The 22,445-nt window shown below is 44.8% G+C and overlaps 3 protein-coding genes across 3 annotated transcripts; all 3 read left to right on the forward strand.

Annotated features, from left to right (window-relative positions):
• Nucleotides 1-270: 270 nt before the first annotated feature.
• On the forward strand, nucleotides 271-12,165 carry LOC128707164 (glutamate receptor-interacting protein 2). The gene is made up of 9 exons (XM_053802115.1): nucleotides 271-616; nucleotides 4,223-4,345; nucleotides 4,420-4,617; nucleotides 4,689-4,879; nucleotides 4,962-5,263; nucleotides 6,021-6,187; nucleotides 10,125-10,932; nucleotides 11,006-11,960; nucleotides 12,058-12,165. Exons 1-9 carry the CDS (start codon nucleotides 271-273, stop codon nucleotides 12,163-12,165), a joined length of 3,198 nt encoding a protein of 1,065 aa, XP_053658090.1.
• Nucleotides 12,166-14,430: 2,265 nt separating this feature from the next.
• On the forward strand, nucleotides 14,431-16,363 carry LOC128719660 (pancreatic triacylglycerol lipase-like). Its single transcript, XM_053813291.1, has 5 exons — nucleotides 14,431-14,503; nucleotides 14,591-14,856; nucleotides 14,950-15,105; nucleotides 15,195-15,976; nucleotides 16,060-16,363. The coding sequence occupies exons 1-5, from the start codon at nucleotides 14,431-14,433 to the stop codon at nucleotides 16,361-16,363; spliced, it is 1,581 nt and encodes a 526-aa protein (XP_053669266.1).
• A 2,653-nt stretch (nucleotides 16,364-19,016) lies between these two features.
• On the forward strand, nucleotides 19,017-20,959 carry LOC128708794 (pancreatic triacylglycerol lipase-like). The gene is made up of 5 exons (XM_053803778.1): nucleotides 19,017-19,146; nucleotides 19,240-19,517; nucleotides 19,588-19,749; nucleotides 19,844-20,492; nucleotides 20,553-20,959. Exons 1-5 carry the CDS (start codon nucleotides 19,017-19,019, stop codon nucleotides 20,957-20,959), a joined length of 1,626 nt encoding a protein of 541 aa, XP_053659753.1.
• The last annotated feature ends 1,486 nt before the right edge of the window (nucleotides 20,960-22,445 follow it).

The raw sequence follows: 22,445 nt of genomic DNA on the forward strand, positions 1-22,445 counted from the left end.
GTGAGCACATTCATGGTGGAAATTGGCATAATTTCCTCTGAATAAAGCGCTTGTCGCCAAAATCGTTTCAACATTTATTGATTGATGTAGTGATTTTTGAGTCCAAATTAGATGAATGGTATTGCCGTCTCGTTAACCAGTGTTTGTGAAACGACGCGCAGGACACAGGATGCGATAAATGCACAGTGAAACGTACTTAGAAATCGGGCAAACATCATACTTAGACAAGAAGTTCTACCCGGGAAGCAGTTCGATCGCCGGCTCGACGCGATGAAGCTGTGGAAATCGAAGAAAAGTGTCACCACCGCATCCAGCAACGGCACGACGAGCTGTGTATCCAGCTCGGGCGGTACGCTTAAGAATGGTGGTAGCATGCTGTCGAAAACGTGCAAGTTTAGCAACAGCAGCAGCAGCAACAGCAGCGGCAGCAATCAAAGTAGCGGCAGCAGCCACAGCAACGGGCACAGCAGCAGCGCGCTCGATGACAGCAGTGCCGAAACATCCTTCATCAACCAGGGCGGCAACATACAGCCGGCCGGTGGACCGCTGGCGGCGGGCGGTGGTATTGGTGTGGTTTCCGCCATGGTTCAGCACTCAACCGGAAACATGTTTTCGGGTAAGTTGAAGACAAACCGAATGCCTTTATGCCCGCTCCGGACAATCGGCGGGTGGCACGATTTACATAAATGTGCAGCACACGACCATCAGCACGAATTGGCTTAATGTTGTCGAATTTTGCCCTTGGAATGATTTATTCGCTAAATGATCGTTCATCATTTACTTAACGATTAACATTTACTTTACTTACGACTTAACGATGTTAGTACCAGATTCAGTTAAAATTTTGAATTAGATTTATTTTAGTTTTTTTTATGATTATAATATTATATGGAAAATCCTTCATTATAAAAAATAAATGAAAAAGAATAGGTTTGGTTTATTTGTGTTGTAAAAATGCATTATTTGCAGGAATGCAGTGCGTAACAAACCAAATACTTGGTTTTAAGAACAAAATAATGTCAAGAACAATATTATCAAAATTATGTTCTAGTTCTAGTAGTAAGTAGAAAGCGTAGGTGGAAAAAATCAATTAATACATTTGTCAAATTATTACACTTTCGTATCGAAAACGATGAAAATTAAATTAGGGTTGTGTTGGTGATAGGAACACCCGCATTAAAAGGTTTTGCGTTTGCGTTCGATAAAAAAAATACACACATATTTAAGTGTTCATTACAAAACGGAAGCTAATTGAACGAAAAGGGGCAGCAAGTAGGCATATTGCAGGCAGTCAATTGAAAGACAAACCAACATAGGCCTTGGATGTGTTGAGGAATCGGCCCCAGCATAACGTTCTTCCGTCGATCGTGCACGACAGACGGTTGTGGTTCATAAATGCGTAGGTGTTGCCCACTACCCACGATGTTTTATTTTCCTCTGCTTTCCCCTGCTATATTTCGTTCCTTTCTTAACGTTCTCGTGACCAAGGGTAGAGCAACAGCGCTCCGCTGTAATGGTGGTGGGGTGGAAATACGGTAGCATCATCCCGTGCCGCACTAATGTCACATTATAAATAATATGATCGAGCCAAAGAGGAAGCATGAAAAAGCGTAAACCAAACCTACCCTCTTAGCGGCGGCACCACACGACTCGTGTAGACACTTCCATCGTGCCCCAGTGGGTTCTGATGAATTTGTGTCCGCGCGCAAAGATTGAGTTCGGCGGCGCGCGCGGCACCCAACGGTTCGAATTGGGTTGAAGTATTTTTACCCCCGTGTGTGGCGACTTTCGCCTCGCCTCGGTACAGGGCGCGCTGTTGCTGCAGCAGAGTATCCGGGTTGAGGTGTGTGTGGTGTGGCTGCTGCTGAGCGATAATTTATCGGTTCGAAACACCGCTCTGCTGGCTGTGTGCGTGTTCGTAAACGGATGAGTCAAATGTTTTCTATCTGTCGTCAGGGTCGAACCCCGGTTGTGCCGCCAAGACATTGTTTTTTTTTTCGGTGAGGGATTGATAGTTGGACAGATTATTAAGTGAGCGTTGTGAACCAATTTTTATGTATTTTATTTATTTGGTGTTGCAAATCTTAGTTTGTATTTGTCTGAATATTTTTTACTTATTTGAATTAATTGTAGATTAATACATTCTGAAACATAAGAACACGACCACTCGTTTCCTTAGAATGAACTAGAATTAAGTGCATGGGAGAAGTCACTAGACATTGAAAACATAAGTTCAATTATATGAAAATTACAATTTTTTACTAATGACGTCATTTTTGTTTATCCTTCAAATTTTATTTATTTCGAAATAAAAAAAAACAGGAGACGTTATAGTTTTTCGTACCGCACTGTATATTAATTGGAAGTACCAGCGTTATCTGTCGGGCTCTTTTTAATCCTTTATAGAAGTGGTGGAATAAAACTGCAAATTGAATTTTCTTCTAAACCCAATTAATGGTCTCTTGTTACTCTAGATTAATCAAATATTCAATTGCAAACAGTTCTAGCGAAGTCTGGACGGCATAATATCAGTTTGCTGTCCAGTGATAAAATCACACAGTGAGAGCCTTTAACAAATACTCCACTTTGGCACATTTCCATCTCATCCTGACTCGTCTCGACGCCTGCTGTGGCTCCTAGAAGGCATGGCGCCAGTTGCCTCGACCGGCACACTCGACGGTAGCTCTCACAGCGCCTCCAGTGTTGTCGCCAGCCGGACGACGTACCGCTCAGCTCAGTGTTTTCATGCTATGTTTGGCCTTTTTTAAAAAAGCAATGACCGAACCGGAATGATACGTCCCGGCCTTCGAGCTCCGTACAGTAGGTTTTTGTTCCGGTCCTCATACCAGACCACTGTCGGCATCGGTGGATAGTGGAAAAAACTCTTTCGTAAGTGGCGCGTATTGCTCTCCGGAGAAAGGGTTACACTGCCATAAAGATATTGCTTTATTCGCATTGCTCATACCGTTGTTGTTTTTTTCGTTTGTGTTGCGATTTGGAAAGCGTACATCTACTAACGATTTATGCTGCTCGCGGCTAGAAGCTGCTAGAAGGTCCCCGAGATAGGGAGTTGCTTCTTTGGCGTACTCTCTTCCAGCTTGCACCGAGACGACGGCGTCCGTCACTTTGGGTGGCATGCGTAATGGGGAGGGGGGGATGCATAATTATAAATAAATGGCTGGTGCGGTTTGCAGATTATACTGCACTGCTTCTACCCAGCCTTACGACGGGTCAATGCACTGACATTAATCACCCGATCTAATGATACAAACTTCACACACAGGGAAGTTGCTTGGTTATTGACTGGAAGTGTTGTGGATGTTTGGGAGATGTCTATTACTTTTATCTTGATGTTTATTTACTCGCACAAACGCTGAGACGAATGCACCGAACGGAACTAAACTTAAAGGGTAATTATGTACGGTAGTTGGAAGCAAATTGGTTCAAAATTGTAGTAACGTGTTGGGTCATGTGTAACACATTTTATTTTAATTTTCTGCTTTAAAAGGGGGCCTTTTGTGGCTACTAAACAAAACTAAATAACCATCAAACTAAGGGGCACTGCTAGTTAAATACCCACAAAAGCAGCACACTCCTCCACAACGCCCTAAGATTAAATCATCTACTACGGAATCGTCTAGAGGGGTTTGTCGAAAATTACACATTTATTTTCTTCACCCCTTTCGCTTTGCTTCGACGGACGTGTTGGAATGCACGATCCGAAAACAGCCTTCAATGCGGTGACCTCAATTTTCTTGCACCAAAATCACAAATTTCCAACTCATGTGCATCGTGCTTGTGGAGGACCACAGTTAAGTCAACAAGAACGATAATCAAACTTCCAATCTCACTCGCAAAACATTGGCAAAATTGCAGTTCGCGGGAGAAGACACTGGAATGGAAGTAAGCAGGAAGCTCGATCATAAACAACAAACACCCCACAAAACCACTATTGGGATCAACGCATAAAATTGAAACAGTTGCCTGTGTACTCCTCAAACCGCAAGCGTTAGTTTTATTCTTTAACGATTAGATCACGTAGAAGAGATGCCACCCAGAGACTTGTATTTAATTTTCTGAACATAATAATGTTATATTTAAAAAAAAAATCCTTCCATCATCCAACATTTTTACAGAAATGTATCGCTGAAACTTCAGCAAGTCCTACAACCTTTGTTCTCATGTCTTTACATAACTCGTGTTTTATGCTCCATTTTTTCAGCGAGTGATCGCGCTATGAGTCCAGCACAATCGGAAGATTCGGGACTGGCTGCAGATCGTGGCACAACGTACGCAACGATTTCGGTGCCACGCGACAACGGACAAATCGGAATCGTCTTAGCAGGTAGCGTATGACTCGTTCGCGCGTATCGAATTATGATTTATTTCAGCACCTTCTGGTCTATTGCACGCTTACAGAGCGCAGTGATCTCTCCTTTCCACCGATGGTGGAATCTATCAATGGTCCGGTAGCCGATCTGCTAGCACCCGGCGACCGCATCCACCAGGTCGACGGTGTATCAACGATCGGGTTGACAAACCAGCACATCTTCAGCATACTGTGCCACGGCGAGGGTCCAGCAATCATCGAGATAGAGTATTCGTTCCCCGAGTACAGTGAGTAGTAGTAGCGGCCTGCCATCGCGACAAACAGACACGCATTGCTCACTAACCGTTCCCGCTGCCAGTTTCACAGAACAGTCTCTGCGTGACGACGAAGATCGCCCAGATTACGGTGGAGCGGGAGAATGGCTGCTTGGGGCTGACGCTTCGTGGTGGCGGCGAGTACCCGCTGGTCGTGACGAACGTGCGCATGAATGGGCCAGTGTTTAAGACGGGCCAAATCAAACCGGGCGATCGTGTGCTGCGTGTGGACAATGTGAGTTCAACTCGGGATCTTCCGTGTCGCTTTGTCGTTTACCGGTGGTCGCCTATCTTCCCTCTGCGCGTTGCATTGACAGGTTTCTCTGCTGAATAAGAGCCTTGCCGAGGCGCAACACATACTGAAGGATGTGCACGTATCGGGCTACACCAACCTCACGATCGAGTACGACGTTTCGGTGATGCAGACGGTTGAGCTGAGCATGGGACCGTTGCTGTTGGAGATCGAGCGACCGCTCAATGAGAAGCTGGGCTTGATACTGAGCAACTACTCTAGCGCGGTTAACCTGAACGATATCTACCACAGTAGCTACAAACTGAATGAGGTGCAACCGGATGGAATCTTCATAGCCAGTATATTACCCGCCAGCATTGCCGACAGGTAAGTAATGTTAAGAGTGTTGGGCAATGAGCAGCTGAGGGCCTATTTCACTCTGCTCATCTGAGCGAGTGAGCTCTGTTGGATGAGGTACCTCTTTAAATTCATATTTTTTATGTCGAGAATAGTCTAACTGTTCACATTTCTTAACGCTAGATACCAAAAGATTATTAGAACAAAGCTAGCAAGTGCTACTAACGAGTAGGCAAAAAAGAGAACTTACAACTGAGCCTCATCAAAAAGAGGGACCTCACGAAAGAACCTCAGAACAAATGAGGAGGAGTCATATGACACCACCTCACACAGTGAGCAAAAGAGGGACCTGATTCTATTGAGTATTTAGCTAAGCTCTACACATCAAAATGAGGTAGTTGGTCACAACACTAAGTACAGGCAATTAGACAACTGGAAATTTTAAGTAACCTCAAGAATAGGACTTGGATTTAATCCTTCTTGTAATGTGCCTTTAGTTCCTATTATTAAGATTCTCTGACTATATAAGTGCTTCCCAATATTGGTATAAAGTTTTAGAGTTTAATAACTTCAAAATATTAATATTACTATGAGTGTCTATTTAGGTACATCACCCAGTTACCTAGAACATCAAAATCATTCTATTAGGCCAGAATCAGATCAGTTACTTAGAACATCAAAAACATTTTCCGATACCAAAAGAAAAGTTTGATAAATTTCAGCATAACTTGAAGATTTCTGTCTTGGAGATTTTAAGCTTAATCTCACCTTCAACCTTCAATTGCAGATGTGGTGCCCTAACCGTTGGAGATCAAATACTATCGATAGACGAAAATGTGGTCGATAATGGTGTGTGTTCGCTGGAGGAGGCCACCGCACTGTTGGATGCGAACTGCATTAAGGGTTACACCCAATTGCACATACTTCCTGCCCATATGTTTGTTCGACGTAGAGGTACGTATATGAGTAACTGTGCAGGCATGAATCAAATAGCAAGGAGCGAAAGAGAGAGTTCTGAACGCGGTTCCGGTGTGTTTTGCAACCTTCGTTAAAAGAATCGTTATAATTAATGCGAACTGTTTGTGATCTTTCGCTAGAATTGCACTGCGTTTTGACGGCGTTTTCACTGACATGCTCATCCTACCGGGTTTGGAGTCTCATTTCATGACGTTCCCGGTTCTGTTTTCGCTTTCGTTTGAACCGTTCACTCTTTGGGGGTGAGAAACAAAAATATAAGCAGATCGTTCACTGCTGCCAACGCCGGGCGTGCATGCATTCGTTCTGGCAGAAGATGCACGACCGGAAATATAACGATACGATGACACTTATAATTTGCCATATGTGGGTAGTCTCCTGCATTTCTACCACATTTTCCTGCGTGTTTTTTTGTGTTGTTGCTTTGGTTAGAGATATACATACCTTGCAACGAGTCGCACATTCCAAATAAAAGATCGCCCCTAGTTTTACTACCCACACTAAAACAGGAATCTTGCAAGTGCATTAGAATAGTTATTGCTTAGTTAGTGCTTAGTTGGTGCTCAGTTGCAAAGTGAAATATGATTTGAAGCAGCGAATACAACCAAACGCACCATCATTTCATTGACATAATATTTCTGTGCCACATTCGCGGGCATTTACGATCCATAAACCGGCCGGATGTATATGACGCAATTAAACCGAGAAGAGCGGCTCATTAGAAAGTGAAAACGCACCATCGAATATTGGGGCGAGTCTTATTTTTTTTATGTGTCATGATTTTATGAACCGCGTCGGGGGGATGGGTCAAACCAGTTTCTGAGCGAAAATTGGAACCCGTTCAGGGTCAATGTGTCCCTTGTTGTAGTCGTTGTGCTTCCTACGGCGATATGACGCGGTTATTATTTAATATTGTTGTCATTACCCAACACACTTCGATACGGACGATGCGGCTGCTACTTACAAAAAAAAAACAAGCTCCAGAATTGTTTGGTTGACATTTTTAAGCCAAAATCGTGTGATGGAGTAAAAATACAGAACATAGAGAGAGAAAGAGAGAAAGATAGTAAAGTGACATCCGAGTGTAGGATGTCGTGCCCAACATCATAAACGCACTTTGATGTACACGGGCATGGTTTGTGCGCGCAAGTATGGGTGTGGTTTTTTTTTTCTTTTTGGGGGCAGCTTCATCGCCCCTTTCGGGACAGCACGCCACATTACGCTACGGTGCGATGTTATTTTTAGACTCATTATAATTTGTTTTCTTCCACTAGCGTGATATTTTCTTTCCACTCCGTCTCGGGCGCTGGTGTCGCTTTTCTTTCTTTTCCCTATGGCGCGAATGAGGAAACCCCCTCCCCCTGCCCACAGCGCCTCTCTGGGGACGTAGGATGTAGGAGTGCAATGTTTGCCCCCGCTGAATGATCGGGACAAACAAACGCCACAACATTCGATTCCGTAATGTGGATGGCAAGGAAAAGAAGCGAGAGAGATACAGCGATGGTTCATGAAAAACAACAAACTCCGTGGAAAGCGGAATGAAAAGCGAAAGGAGTGGAGGAGGAGGAGAAAAAAGAGGAGGGAGGGGTGGAAAACGAGACCCACACTCGCACCACTTACCGCGGAGCGTGCGCGCCCGCGCTGATGCTGCGTCACACTGGCGGGACCTTTTATTTAGCCCGACATTTTCCGAGAACGCCAGCGCGATTTGGTATTGCGCACCGAACGCGGGCCACAGTCACCGCCGCCGTTTGCGTGTGCGGACTCAAGAAGACCAGGGACGGGGGGACAACAGAAAAAAAAGATCTATCCATGAACCACTCATCGCATCGATTGAGATGAAAAGGTTGGTCGGGGTGCCGGAGTGGTAGACAGTGGATGGAGTTGCGTCGTCGTATGACGAAGAGATCACTCGGAGTGACAGCTGCACGGTAAAGGGCTTCTTAATGCGCTTGACGAGGAATGACATCGCCCCCGGCGTCCTTTATAAGAAGGCGTCTCGGCGGGATCCCGCTGGGGCAATAAAAATGGTAGTTTGGAGTGCGAAGGAGCCGTAGCGAGTAAGGTGGTGTAAACAGTGGGGAGGCCCCAGAACGTTACGTTGGATCTCGTATATGCTGCTAATTTTATCTTTCGGTCGGTGTATACCGCCCCGACTCCATGTGCTCTCTCTCTGGTGAAGGTGAATCCGAGCGATACTTTAAGGTGTTTTCTGTACGGCTGCGTTGCTTTCGAATGTTATTAATTATTTGCTATTAATTAGACGCGGGAATGGCAGTAAGTCGGAAAGCAAACTATTGCTGCCAGTTTGATTTAATACACTGTCGCTAGTTCCTGTAGAGCCGCTCACCTTTATGGTCTAAAACGCCGCATCTCGTCCGGATTGTGTGCAGAGAAAGTGCTGTTTTGAAGATTTACATGAATATCTAATGTTTTTGGATGATGATGATGATGCTCACCACCAACCCCTTTTCGATTAAATGCGTTGAAAAGTCCATATATAAAAAAACGGCTTCCCATTTATAACGCGTGTATGAAATGGCTATATTTTGGCTGGTGTTCTGTTGTCAGTTGTTCATAAATACAAGTTTTATCAACAAAAGCAAGTCATTTCAAGCTTAACATTAAATTAATATTAACTGCATACATAAAAATTAAATAAAAACCTACAAGTGGCATGAAAACAAACAAATGAGCGCATAAATGTCTCGGAGAAACGATTGCAGATGATTATTTTCGTTTACCTAATTTAAAAAGTCTCCGAGACAATTGTCACCGTCTAATTGCACGGTTACACGTATGCGTGTTCCAATTTACGTAGACTATAATATTATAAACGGACAATTACTAGTATGGAAAGACGAAATTCGGGACCAAGGCTTCATATTGGACACTAAACTTATTTTTTCTGCAGCACCAAAATTACATATTGAGGCGTGCTAATAGGACACTGGGATTGATTTTTAAGGTAGCGAGAGACTGTGTCGATTCTGTTTTCATTCAAGCCTTTTATAGGCCCTTTATGGAATATTGGTGTATCACTACATGCCCGCATTCCGAGCTATGGAAACATAAGATCGAATCGATCCAAAAAAGATTTTCCCGATATGTTGTTCGACGCGTACTGTGGAAAGACCGTAACAACTTACCTCCCTACCAGTTTGGACATTTCTAGAGAACAGGCGTAGAACAGGCGTTATTTGTTGCAGGTGTACTATGTGCCAGATAATTCAACAGATTGTCTGAGCGTTTCGATTTTAATATGAAAATAACAGCATTCAGGGAACATCTGCGATTTGTTTTATAGCAAATTAATATGTTTGTTATATGTGATTTTAAAATTCCTTATGTTACGTCTGGCATTCATAGCGTCATGTCCTGTTTAAATTATGTTTTCCGTGTAGCCGTATTTCGGTGGTATTTAATAAACATCAAATATCAATACTACACAAACGGAAGGTGCAAAACTGTTCCAATCAATTCAGTCAATAAGGTTGATGTGAACCCTTCCGGGTACTAAAATCCCAGAGCAGTACTCAAACATCTTCCGGAGCGCTTCAGCGAATAGCCTTTATAAATTCAGAATGTCTTCAGATGTAAAATTACAGTCCATCCTAAGACGCTCTGTACACGCATGTCTCTGATTGGTGACATACTTGGAGTAATACGACTACAATTCTGGAGAGTTCCTAGTACACCAAGTAGTAAACAGGTCGAAAATGCCTTGGAGAAGGACACAGTGAGATGTGGAGATAAAAGGATCGAGAGCACACTCTATTCAATTATTTGAGGTTAAAGCTCTTAAAATCTTTCGAGAATTTTTGGAGATATTAAGACGACCTTTTCAATGAACATCACCGACTGCCTATGCACCATCTGTTGAATAAAACTACCAATAAAATATTGCTAATTGCAGGCATTTCGTGCTCCAGTCCCCGTTACGGCTTCAACACGGTCGACTCGCGTAAAAATCTCGCAAGCAACAAGCATAGACGATTGCTGCGCAAGAGCTCACTGCCGCAAACAACCGAAGATGGGCTGCTGCACCCGACCGTCGGTCTGTGCCGGGCGGAAAAGATCCACATCATACTGGACTGTTCGCAAGGTTCCGGCATCTGTCTCGGTCCGAAAAGCCCGTGCGGGCGGGGTTTTGTGATCGCCCAGATCATGCCCGACTCGGTGGCAGAGCGATCCGGCTGCCTGCAGAAAGGGGACCGCATCATCGCAATCAACAAGATGTGCAACCTGGACGTGAATGCGGTCCGGCAGATACTGGGCGACTTCGGCCCGGTGACGGTGGCGAACCATTACCACAACCAAGCGCAAACGTCCAACTGGGTGGAGCTGGAGATTGAGTTCGATATGGCCGACTCGGTTGTGCCTGCTAGTGGTGTGTTTAATATAAAGCTGCTGAAACAAAGCCGCTGCGGGCTCGGGATTACCGTAAACGGTAATGCGCACGGGTCGTTTATTATTTCGGAGGTAAAGCCGGGCAGTGCGGCCCACCGGACGGGTTCACTGCGGGCCGGCGATCTGCTGATGGCCGTTGATAACCGTCCCCTGCAGCACTACAATCTGGATCTGCTGCTGAAGGAAAGCAAGAACGAGTTCATCACGCTGACGGTGAAGCGCAACTCGTTGCCAGATTTCTTATTCGACGCTCAGCAAAAGTCAACCGGCATCTATGGCAGTACAGAGGACAGTGCGTTTGCGTACGGAACCAGGTAGCTAATCTGTGAAGAGGTGGTCGATTATGGAAGATATTGCTCACACTCCATCGTTGTGCTTTTTTTGTAGATACACTGATGCGACGATGCTCAAGATGAACAACAATACAGAGTCATACCAGATGGATGATCAGCTCCGGCGCCCTGTGTGGTCTAACACGCCTTCCTACGATGGGGTTGGTACGAGCCAAAGTACCGGTACGCTGAAAGCTCCTGCACAGTCGGGCGGAAGCACAGAGCACCTACCGCTGCCACCGGCCCACCTGCTCAGCGTGGATAGTGAACCTGCCGAGGAGCGGTACGACGACATTATGCACTACAAGATGGTTTCGATGAACATTAGCAACACAAACTACGTCGGTTTTGGCAGTGCCTCCACTGCGTCACCCGATAACACAATTTCCTATGCCAACGAACAGCCCCCAGCACCGCCACAACTCCCTGCAGCGCCGGAGGAACCAAGGCAACATGTATTTACCGTCCGCTTGGAACCCAACGGTGGTCCACTCGGCATAACGCTCGCCGCAAGTGAGGATCTGCAAAAGCCCATCAAGATCAGCGCGGTTGCGGATGGTGGCGTCGCGCACAGCGTTGGCCAGCTGCAGGTGGGCGACTGTCTGCTGGCAATCAATGGCGAAAGTGTTAGCGGGGTGCCGCTCACCACTGCCACCAAATTGTTGCAAAAGTTCGAGCACGTTGTTGATCTGCAGGTAGCGCGATCGGAACCGGTGAGCGGGCTAAACACGCCGGACCGGGCCGCGTCGACGGCCGTGTACGCGAAGGTGCAGCGCAGACCCCGCAGCCCGTCGATAAACGATGCCGCATCGAGCAACTCGTTCGGGCAGGGTTCGCACGCCAACTTCCAGACGATGCACGTGACGCTGTTCAAGGATCGGGTGTACGACGATTACGGTTTTTCGGTGTCGGATGGGCTGTACGAGCGGGGCGTTTACATCAACCGCATTCGGTCCGGCGGTCCGGCCGACCTGGCCGGTCTGCTGAGACCATTCGATCGTATTATACAGGTACATGGGGGGGGAGGGGGGGGGGGGGCGAACCGAAGAGGGTGGTATCTTAGCAGGGGGACACTAAGTCACTAATGCTTTCCCGCAACGCCTACAGGTAAACGGAACAAAAACGCAGGATTTCGACTGCTGCCTCACGGTGCCATTAATAGCTGCAGCGGGTGACAAGATCGAGCTTGCCATACAGCGCACCCACTCGGAGTAGGCGAATACACAACGCCGGTCTAGAGCAACGGGGAACAAACTGTTTGCCACCTTGTGGTTCACGCACTGTAACCAGTTTTGCTCCTTTTTATCCTTCCATTAAACGGTGTTTATTCCTTATTCTCATCTTCCTCTACTACTCTTTACCTCTTGCCCCTTCTTCTTCACTCACACACGCACACAAACACAAACAGTTACTTACATTCTCATTCTCTCTCACTGTAATACATGTTTCCAATCACTAAAACAACAACAAACAAACAAAAAAACATTCAGCTTTTGACTAATATGGCGTATTTATTTAAATCTCTTTAGTCACCAACTAACGTATTAGTGTAACAATTTAATTTAACAACAAAATGAACAATTGACAATAAAACCGAGCAAAAAGACTAAACTGAACTGGAAGATTGCTGGTTGTTTGTTGTTTAGAATGGCACCGTGCAAAGTGCATCGCGCTGTACCGGATGTACAAAGGGTTCTATTGACGTCACCGGGGGGTGTGTTTAGCAAAGTTCTTATCAAATGTATCCCAGCGCTCGTTTACAAATACGGCGCAGGTTTATAGGCCTATTTATATTGATGTACTTGCATTTGCATAATACAGGGATGGTCAAAATTTTCAGCCAGCGGACCGCATTGGTTGAAACTAGCCGTAGCCGGGGGCCAATAACTCAGCATCTTGCGGGACTGATGGTGGCCGGAATCATACTCTGAGCCAGTTTTTTTTTTGTATGCGTTTTGACGTTTCCGGGCTTATCAGCTTACAGCTTCGCCATTCAAATTGTAAGCCGAGTTAAGCCTAGGAAAGAAGAATTAGATTGGTTTCCTAATTTCCTAAAACAAAGAATTTTGCTAGCTGGTCTGTACCAGGTTTGGCCATATTTCCCGTGTGCGAAAATTATAAACAATTTTTTTTAACGAAAATAACTAAAAAAGGATTATTTTGATAATCAGACTTGTATATTGGTTTAAATGAATTTAATTAAAAGTTGTTCCCATGTTTCATTTTTTGTGTCAAAATGCTGTGTTCTTTACGAATACTTACGAATACTTGTACTTAATGATACAGTCCGGGTCCCTGGATTAGTTGATAGATACAGGCTAAAAACTTAAACTTTCTAACTTATGGTATGATCTGCCTCATTGTCTGATATTGCTCTCAAAATATTTCCTTTATTCTGAACTTATGCATTTCAATTTAATAAACTTAAACAATCAATAAATAGTTTAACGATTAGAAAATATTAAAACTTTGGTGGAATAATCCAGTTTCATAAGTCAGATTCATAAATATAAATAATGGCGCCGCGGGCCCTAGTTTGGAGACCCCTGGCATAATACATCGTAATGATTATAGTTAGTGGAACGATTTTTAAAAATAGTTTCATCAATCACTTGCTTGCTTATAAAAAGACACAAAACGCTCAACTGTATCAATTTCGTTTTGCTGTACGTCTTTCAGTTCTGGTTTAGTTGTCTGGTGAAAGAATGCCACAATTAGTGTGGACACGTATCATTAAACAATTTCTTCCAATTAAAAAGAAAACGCACAATTTCTGGTAAGGTTCGAAACCGCATGTGATGCGCTGAGCGCATCCGATGCCGTCAGGTTTGGCATCGACAGCCTCTTCAGTGAGGGGCATCTTTCTACATCATCTGTTTCTCGCTCTCTGGTCTCGCTCTCCGACCGAAATCCGAATCTCGACGTCGTTTTTCAACGCAGCGCAGAATGCTTCACCGAACGAATTCGGCTGAGCGTGAGTATGGATGCTCCTATTGCGTTTGGTGCGCTGAACGCTATTTAAATCGCTCTCGTCCGCCGACGGATCAGTAGCGGAAAGCATCTCCGGCTCGGTGCAATACCCTGCAAAAGGGCTCGCAACGTAACTAGTGGAAAGCAACGCGGAAGTTACGATCGTCGTCACTGTTTTGGGACTTCGTACAGAACGGAACGTATAAAGCAGCATTAAGCGTTGGACAGGCTGCCCAGTAGTAATAGGTTGCTCCGCGTGTAAATAGTGCGAACTCATTGTGCTGTGACAAACAGTTTTATATTTCACGCATCGAATCATACATCAATCAATCATACCGGTTGGGACATAATTAATCGCTAAAGCAAGGTATTAGGGTGTTTTCGAACAGGTGCGAACCTTAGGTGTGGTACTTTTATGTACAAATTTGCCAAATAGTGTGCCTGTGGGAAGTTTTTTATGCCACAATTTCTCCAAAGATCGTCCAATCTATAAGACGCGACTGCATAAAGATGTCGTTACGAATGGGCTATTTGATTCATACAATGTTACTTATAGGCAACTTTACCAATGAGAATGACGAAGGTAATGTTGATATTTTCCAAAGATACCTCCGAGTTCCTAAAAGTATAGTGAAAACAATTTTAAACACATTTTTAATGGCAACTCCAGGATGTTTTGGAATGTTTGGATGCTACCCGGTCAACTCACCCTGGACCAGCGAACGACGACCTATAGCACTGCTTCCGCAGCATCCCGAAGAGCTCGGTGTTCGGTTTGTGTTCTTCAATACGCGAAATAGAGGGATACCGCAGCATTTGAACAAGTACTCCTACTATCTAGACATACCGGAGATCATAAAGGAAGCGAACATCAACAAGGACGAAATGGTTTACTTCATATCGCACGGTTTCCTGGAGAAGGGGGCTACGAAATGGGTAAGCACGACACTCTGACGCACGATATGTGTTTTTTTGTTTGTTCGCTTTTGGGTTTTTGTTTTTAAAAATGTTTTATTTTTGTCGCGCTAGATTGAAAAAATGATGAATCGACTGTTGGACAAGGATCCGGGATCTACCGTAATTGTAATAGATTGGGGTCAAGGGTCCAACCCACCGTACAATCAAGCGGTGGCGAACATAAGATTGGTGGGAAACATTGCTGCGCACTTCATAAAAACGATGAAGGTAGGGTTGAAAAATGACGCGACGGCGAAGAGACCGTTTTAAAATGTTTTTTTTTTTTTTTTAAATTAATCTGTCCGATTGTCCGACAGGATCAACTCCAAATGGACAATCTGGATAATGTGCACATGATTGGCCATTCGCTAGGCGCTCATCTGTCGGGGTATGCTGGCTCCACGTTGAAGAATAATCCGAACCTCAACTTAACGATCGGTCGAATAACTGGGCTGGATCCGGCCGAGCTAGCCTTCACCGAGACGGACGTGATGGTTCGGTTGGATCCCAGCGATGCGAAGTTTGTGGACGTTGTGCACAGCGACGCCACACCGTTCGTGCCAAACATCGGGCTGGGCCTGTTCGAACCGATCGGGCACGTAGATTTCTACCCGAACGGGGGCTTCAATCAACCCGGATGTGAGCGGCCGTTCTTCAAGCAGAGCAATCGCTTCGTCTCGGACATGTTTCACTTCTTCAGCTGCAGCCATTCGCGGGCGTACGAGTATTTCACGGAAAGTATTATTCACCCGCTGAAGGTGGTGTCCTGCGGGTCGTACGATCGCTACAACGCGGGCGAATGCTTTGACTGCGGGGCGGATAGCGCCTACTGTCTCGACTTCGGCATGAACAGTATTGCCGGGTACAGGAAGCTGGTGGCGCATGGGAAAATCAGCCCGGACAGTGACACGCCGATACAGCTGTACTTTAGGACGGACACGAAAGCACCGTACCTGAAGCGGAATGTTAAGTTTACCATCAAAATCTCCGGCACGAAAGAAAGCGTTGAGCATGGGGCTGAGATCGGGAAGATCTTTTTGTATTTTGATGGTGGTGACAGTACCGAACCCAAGCGGATCTACTTCAATGAGGCTCCTTTGTAAGTATGGTAGACAGCATAATACAACATGTTGACGAGCCTGACTCTCTCTCACACATGCTTTCTTTCTTCTCGTCGCACAGATTGTTCGAACCAGGACTCAGCTACTCCAGCGTCATCGCGGTCCATAGCGATAGCAAACCAATATCCGTTAAAATGGGTTGGGAGTATGTGACGAATCTGTTTAACCCGCTCACCTGGCGGCTCTTGAGCGCACCGCGTGTATACGTCGCCCACGTGGATATACAGTTCCTAACGCACCACACACCACTGAAGCTGTGCCAGACGCCCAATGTGCCCATCTCAACCAATGAAGTGAGCATATTGTCCGAGACGAAATGCACAAAACAGAAAAGCACTGAACAGTCAGACTGGATAAAACCGTAGCTGCTAGAGCAACTTCCAATAGAGCTAGTAGGATTACGTATAACCTTTAACTTTAATATCTCGCCTTTTGAACCTGCACAGACCCCACTCGTCCGCCCTTTATCAATGCAATGTATTGTAATTAACGAATGTATGTAAAACATATAAATATACACCGCATATCAATTGCTTCCATCTAATGAAACCCGTCTTGTTTGTAGCGTGCCGTGGTCGCGACGCGTTTCAAGGTAATCTTAGCGTGTTGCGCACTTGATAAGAAGCCAACACACGCGGCGGGCAAATGTCAAAATCCGGCTTCTTGCCCTGGTTTGTCGCGCATCCACCGATCGCCGAAGGGTGCGAAGGGCAACTCGCGAGCGTTTGCAGGAATCGCTCGGCTTATCCGTTTGCAGCCGTGTTTACGACTCGGCTTCGCGTTTTGAACTTTGTGTCGTTTAGCGTGCCTGGCCCACTATCAGTGACGTGAATGGGGCGACCATGCGTACGAGAACGCCGAAGAAAGCAACACGGCACAGCGGCGAATGTGTCAGTGCAGATGTTCTTAGATTTGCGTGCAACAGCGTCATCAGCATCGTTTCTGGTTTGCCTCTATAGACCTCTGCTAGTAGTGATTAACAGCTGGCATAAATGGGGGTTACGCGTTTATGGTGTATTTCAGTATCGTCTAAAGTTCCAATGCCCATACTAAATACTTTGTAATGCCAGTATAACATTCGTATAATTTACTCTCTGTAGGGAATAGCTGGTTATGGTGCTGTATGACTAGTTCATACCTCAAGTCAAACACATCAGAGTTCAGAACAATGAAGGAATGCCAGTGTCAAGGACACTCCCTGTAAGAAAACTTACAAAAGGAGTCGATTTCTTTCGGACTCTTTCAAGTTGTCAATGAGATGATGTGAAGATATCAGGCTTCAGAGAAGTTTCTTGAAGTTAATTTATTTGAGGCTTTTCAAGCTAATGTTTGGTGGGTGTATAATAAATAATAGATATGGAATCTTCATCTAAATGGTGTGTAATGCTTTGTCCGCGAGTTAGACACTTCATGAAATTATGTTCATTATTATTATACATCAATCGTTCACACTGTATCACGCTCCTCCAGGCTATGTCTAGGTCATACCTGAAGTCAAATACATCAGAGTTCAGAAAAATGAAGGAATGCCAGTGTCAAGGACACTCCCTGTAAGAAAAGGTTCAAAAGGACTGAAGTTCTTTCGGGCTCTTTCAAGTTGTCAATGAGATGATGTGAAGATATCAGACTTCTGGGAAGATCTATATCCAGGTTCTTGATAAGGAGAGTTTCTTGAAGTTAATTTATTTGAGGCTTGTCAAGCAAATGTCTGGTGGGTTTATAATAAATAATAGATATGAAATCTTCGTCTAATGGTGTGTAATGCTTTGTCCGCGAGTTAGACACTTCATGAAATTATGTTCATTATTATTATACATCAATCGTTCACACTGTATCACGCTCCTCCAGGCTATGTCTAGGTCATACCTGAAGTCAAATACATCAGAGTTCAGAAAAATGAAGGAATGCCAGTGTCAAGGACACTCCCTGTAAGAAAAGGTTAAAAAGAAATGGAGTTCTTTCGGGCTCTTTCAAGTTGTCAATGAGATGATGTGAAGATATCAGACTTCAGAGAAGATCAATATTCAGGTTATCGATAGGGAGAGTTTCTTGAAGTTATTTTATTTGAGGCTTGTCAAATAAATTAACCAAAGTAATAAATTTATTTAAGCTAGTATGATATCTGGTGGGTTTATAATAAACAATAGATATGAAATCTTCATCTAAATGGTGTGTAGTGCTTCTTTTCTTTTCACCCTGCTTCACGAAATCATGTTCATTATTTTTAGACATCAATCGTCTAAACACTGCACAACGCTCCTCCAGAATAGACGTAGAGTTGACGGTAAAAAACTCACTCCAAAATCGATAAGAAACAGTTCCCAAGATGTGGTGCCGTGTTGTGGTTCTGTACTTGACACCATTGTTGACATCAAACTACTAGATTACAATGCATTTAAAGCACGCTTGTTTGGCTTTGCAGGGATGCATGCTTACCCCACCATCAAATGGTAATCGGGATGGAAGCTAGCTGGAGGAAGGTTCCGTGTTGCAGTACTTCGTTTGAAGATTGCATACAATTTTCACTCCGTTTGCATGTGTAGCCGGTTCGTTTTTAAAAACCTCATCATACTCTCCCTCTCTCTCTTGCTTCTATTGGAAGTTGCGGCTGTGTTTCCAGGACTTGGCCATCAACAGGTCGTTCCGTTCGCTGAATCTATCCTTATCAGTGATTCTTTGTCTCCGAGACGTCGACGGATGCGGAATCTTCCATGTGTTTTACACGAGTGAATCGCTCGGTCAGCATTACTTGCTTCGGAATCGGAACAGCTCGATCGGGTTTTTGTTTTTTTGCTGCTGAGCGTCAACTTGTTGTGGAGGCAATGTACAATTGGTAAACGGTACGGTAAACGCCCTTCGCCTTTAGTCGGGCGGAAGCCATCCATGTGGTCGGTATTAATAGCGAGCAGCAATTTGTGTGCGCGAGCGTTCGATTTACACTAAGCAGCGATCAACCGAAGCGGAGTTGCTGTTTACCGATGACAGTGCGTGGCAACACTACGCAACCACAATCAACCGATGGAGATGAGTAATACTACCGGGATTTTGCTGCAAACGATACTGTTTATGGCAAACCATGAGTACAACAACTCGTTGATAAACCTTATCCACAATAAAACGCTCAGCGCGGATAGTAACTTGACAAGCGGTAGGTGTCGGAACAAGTGAGATCATGCGTTACATGCTGCGCATCTGTACAATGTGTCCTAAACCCTCTTCTTTGCCCTAAAAACCAACAAAGGAGAATTCTCGCTGGCCGAGGATGTGCGCTGTTTCGGTGTGTACGGTTGCTTCCCGATCACCTATCCATGGATCGACGAGAAGCGCCCGGTCGCCTACCATCCACAATCGCCCTCGCAGGTCGACGTACGGTATCCGGTGTTTGTGAAGTCGAACACCGATCATCCGAAGTTCATCGATATCAACAATCCGGCAAGCGTGCGTCATCTCGGCATTAATCCGAACGGTCGCATCTATTTTATTACGCACGGCTATATTGAGGCTGGCGATCGACCCTGGGTAACGAATTCTGGAAGAATTCCTGGGTGTGGAAGATCTTATCAGGATTTTTTTTTTAATATTCCAACAGATTCAGCAGATGGTGAACGCACTGCTCGACAATGATCCGGACCGTACGGCAAGCTGCGTAGTGATTGATTGGCGGAAGGCCTCGAACCCACCCTATACGCAGACCTGCGCCAACATTCGGCTGATCGGCGCAATAACTGCGCATGTCATCTACTTACTTTATGTAGGCTGCAGGCTGTAGGCTTTCGTCCGCAGCTCCGATTGACCACAAACACTCCTTTGCCGAGCCCGCGTTACATTGCTTACTCTGATTGCAGGAGGAGCTAAACTTGAAGAACCTGGACAAGGTGCACCTGCTTGGCCATTCGCTTGGCTCGCATCTGTGCGGTTACGCCGGGTATCATCTGCAGAAGGATTTCGGCATCAAGCTGGGCCGCATCACCGGTCTCGATCCGGCCGAACCGCTGTTCTCCGACACGGATCCGTTGGTGCGGCTGGACCGGAGCGATGCCAAGTTCGTGGACATCATCCATTCGGATGGGTCCGAGTGGGTGAGCAAGGGCGGCCTGGGGATGTACCAGCCAATCGGGCACGTGGACTTCTATCCGAACGGGGGCTACAATCAGCCCGGGTGTAGCGACCCGATGAACAAGTTCATCCGCAAGCACGATGAGTCCTTCTTCTGGGGCTTCCAGGAGTTCTTCGGCTGCAACCATCTGCGGTGTCACCAGTTCTTCACCGACAGCGTACTGCACAGCTGCCCATTCGTTGGCATCGGGTGCGAATCGTACGCCCAGTTTCTGCGCGGTGAATGTTTCGAGTGCGACCGGGACGGTCACTACTGTATCGAGTTCGGTCTGAAGGCCCAAGAAAGCTACACCAGGCTGATCGAGAATGGTGTTATCACGAACCCGAATGCTCCGCTGAGCGTGTACATGGTGACGGGTTCCGATCCACCGTATTGCCGTGAGTATCTCAACGCCACGAGAACGCATTCTTGGGGATCTTACGTGCCTTTCTTCGTAGGATCGCATTTCCGCATTACGATGAGCGTTTCCGGCGAGGAGGAGAGTCTTATACACGGCGGTGAAATAGGCAAGATGTCAATCGAGCTGCACGGTGAGGGTGGTGTGCGCTCGGGAAAAATGGACTTTTCCAGGGACCCGGTGTACTTCGAGCCGGGCGGTAACTATTCGGCCATCCTGGCGGGCACGCATGTGGGCAAACCGCTCAAGGTGCTCCTCACGTGGGAGTACCGCACCAATCCGCTCAATCCGCTGACCTGGCGTTTGCTGGTGGTGCCGCGCGTATACGTACAGCGCATCCACGTGCAGATGATGGAGATGCGTTCCAGCATACTGGTGTGTCCGCTTAACAATGCTCCGGTGCGTGCCGACCAGGAGAATGAGTTTAAAAATGAATACTGCACATAGCACCGCATCTACCGTAATGTTTATCTAACAAAGGCTTAGGTCATATAGCTTTTATTTTGGCTTTATTTTATTCAAATAAAGATACATGCCCATGAACCATCCTAATGCAGTTGTTAATAATAAAATAAAAAAGATTAAAATTTTAAATTATACAGCGATGTTTAAGTGAATTTTTTTTGTTCACAAGAAAATCTTGATATTACTTTTCATTTAAGTTCCAAACCAGTGAAGAAAGCTATAACAAAGTAAAGCTTATAATGGAGCTTTCGTTACTTCGAACGAATAGCTTTGGGACTAAGGCACGGGTGCGGTCAGAATTTAAATACACCAAATGAAGTATTATAGTTGTTTGTTGAGATATTTATTTATTTTAGTGATTCGAAAGCTCAACTGTCAATAGGTCATTCAAAAATTTGAAAATAATTTTGAGTAAAAAAAATACTTTACATCATATTAATTATTTATTCTAATGAAAGTTCACGAAAATAGAAAATTAGTGTTATAAATATAAACGAGAGCAAAAATTGTTGGTTTTACGTTTACACCCTTCAAGGTAATCACTGGAAAAGATAAAGTGAAAAATGAAAACTGCAATTTGACATCGGTTTTAAATCAAATAGGAAGATGACATTAACAATGTATTTAGATATTTTTTGTTAAAATAATTAAAATATATATCGAAACATTTTAAATTAATTTCCGCAGTACGTGTGTCGTCTCTATTATCATAATTTAAAATGTTTAAGATACAATAAACATTAAATATTGCTTTAAATTTGCTCTGGGTTTTTTTTAACAGGGTTAGTAAAACACTTAAAAGTGATGTGAAAACCGTCGTAAAACAATGAATAAAACGTAAAATTGAAACGTTTTGCTTTTGTTTTTTTGTTTTGTTTTTTTTTTTGTTTACTACCGGCTGTTAGTTAGGCATGTTGGATTATATTATCAATGACGCTTGTGCTAACATACAATCCGTCGGTGCTACACCACGAAAGAATGTAGGGAGGGGTTATTTAGACTTTATTTTTTGTTTGCTCCGGTCATAACATCATTTGTTTTGTTTTTACGCGACGCATCATTTCACATTCACATTCGTTCTGCCGTTCATGGGTTGCCGCTTCACGCACACTACACAATTTCGATTGCTCTAGCGTAATTCGTCAGTTTTTAATAGGTGTGAGTCATTGGTTGCGATGGGAGGAGGTGGATGAATGCCGATGTGGTGGCAGGGTGGGGGGGGGGGGGGGGGGAGGGAGAATGACTTTTAATGAAATGTATTACTAGACATCAGAGTTCGCATGTGTAATGGGGTTATTATTTTTTGGTTTGTTACGTTGCATTAGATAATTTGTTTCGCGCGCTGGTTAGCATTTTTGCTGGTTTTTTGTTTGTTTGTTTCGGGTTGGCACCGATGTTGCATTCCACTAGTTGTACATCTATCACGATTGGCCCAAATTCTATTAGCTAAATGTTCTGTGTCCATCTA

This window comes from Anopheles marshallii, chromosome X (genome assembly GCF_943734725.1).
Source record: "Anopheles marshallii chromosome X, idAnoMarsDA_429_01, whole genome shotgun sequence".
In the NCBI taxonomy this organism is placed as follows: domain Eukaryota; kingdom Metazoa; phylum Arthropoda; class Insecta; order Diptera; family Culicidae; genus Anopheles; species Anopheles marshallii.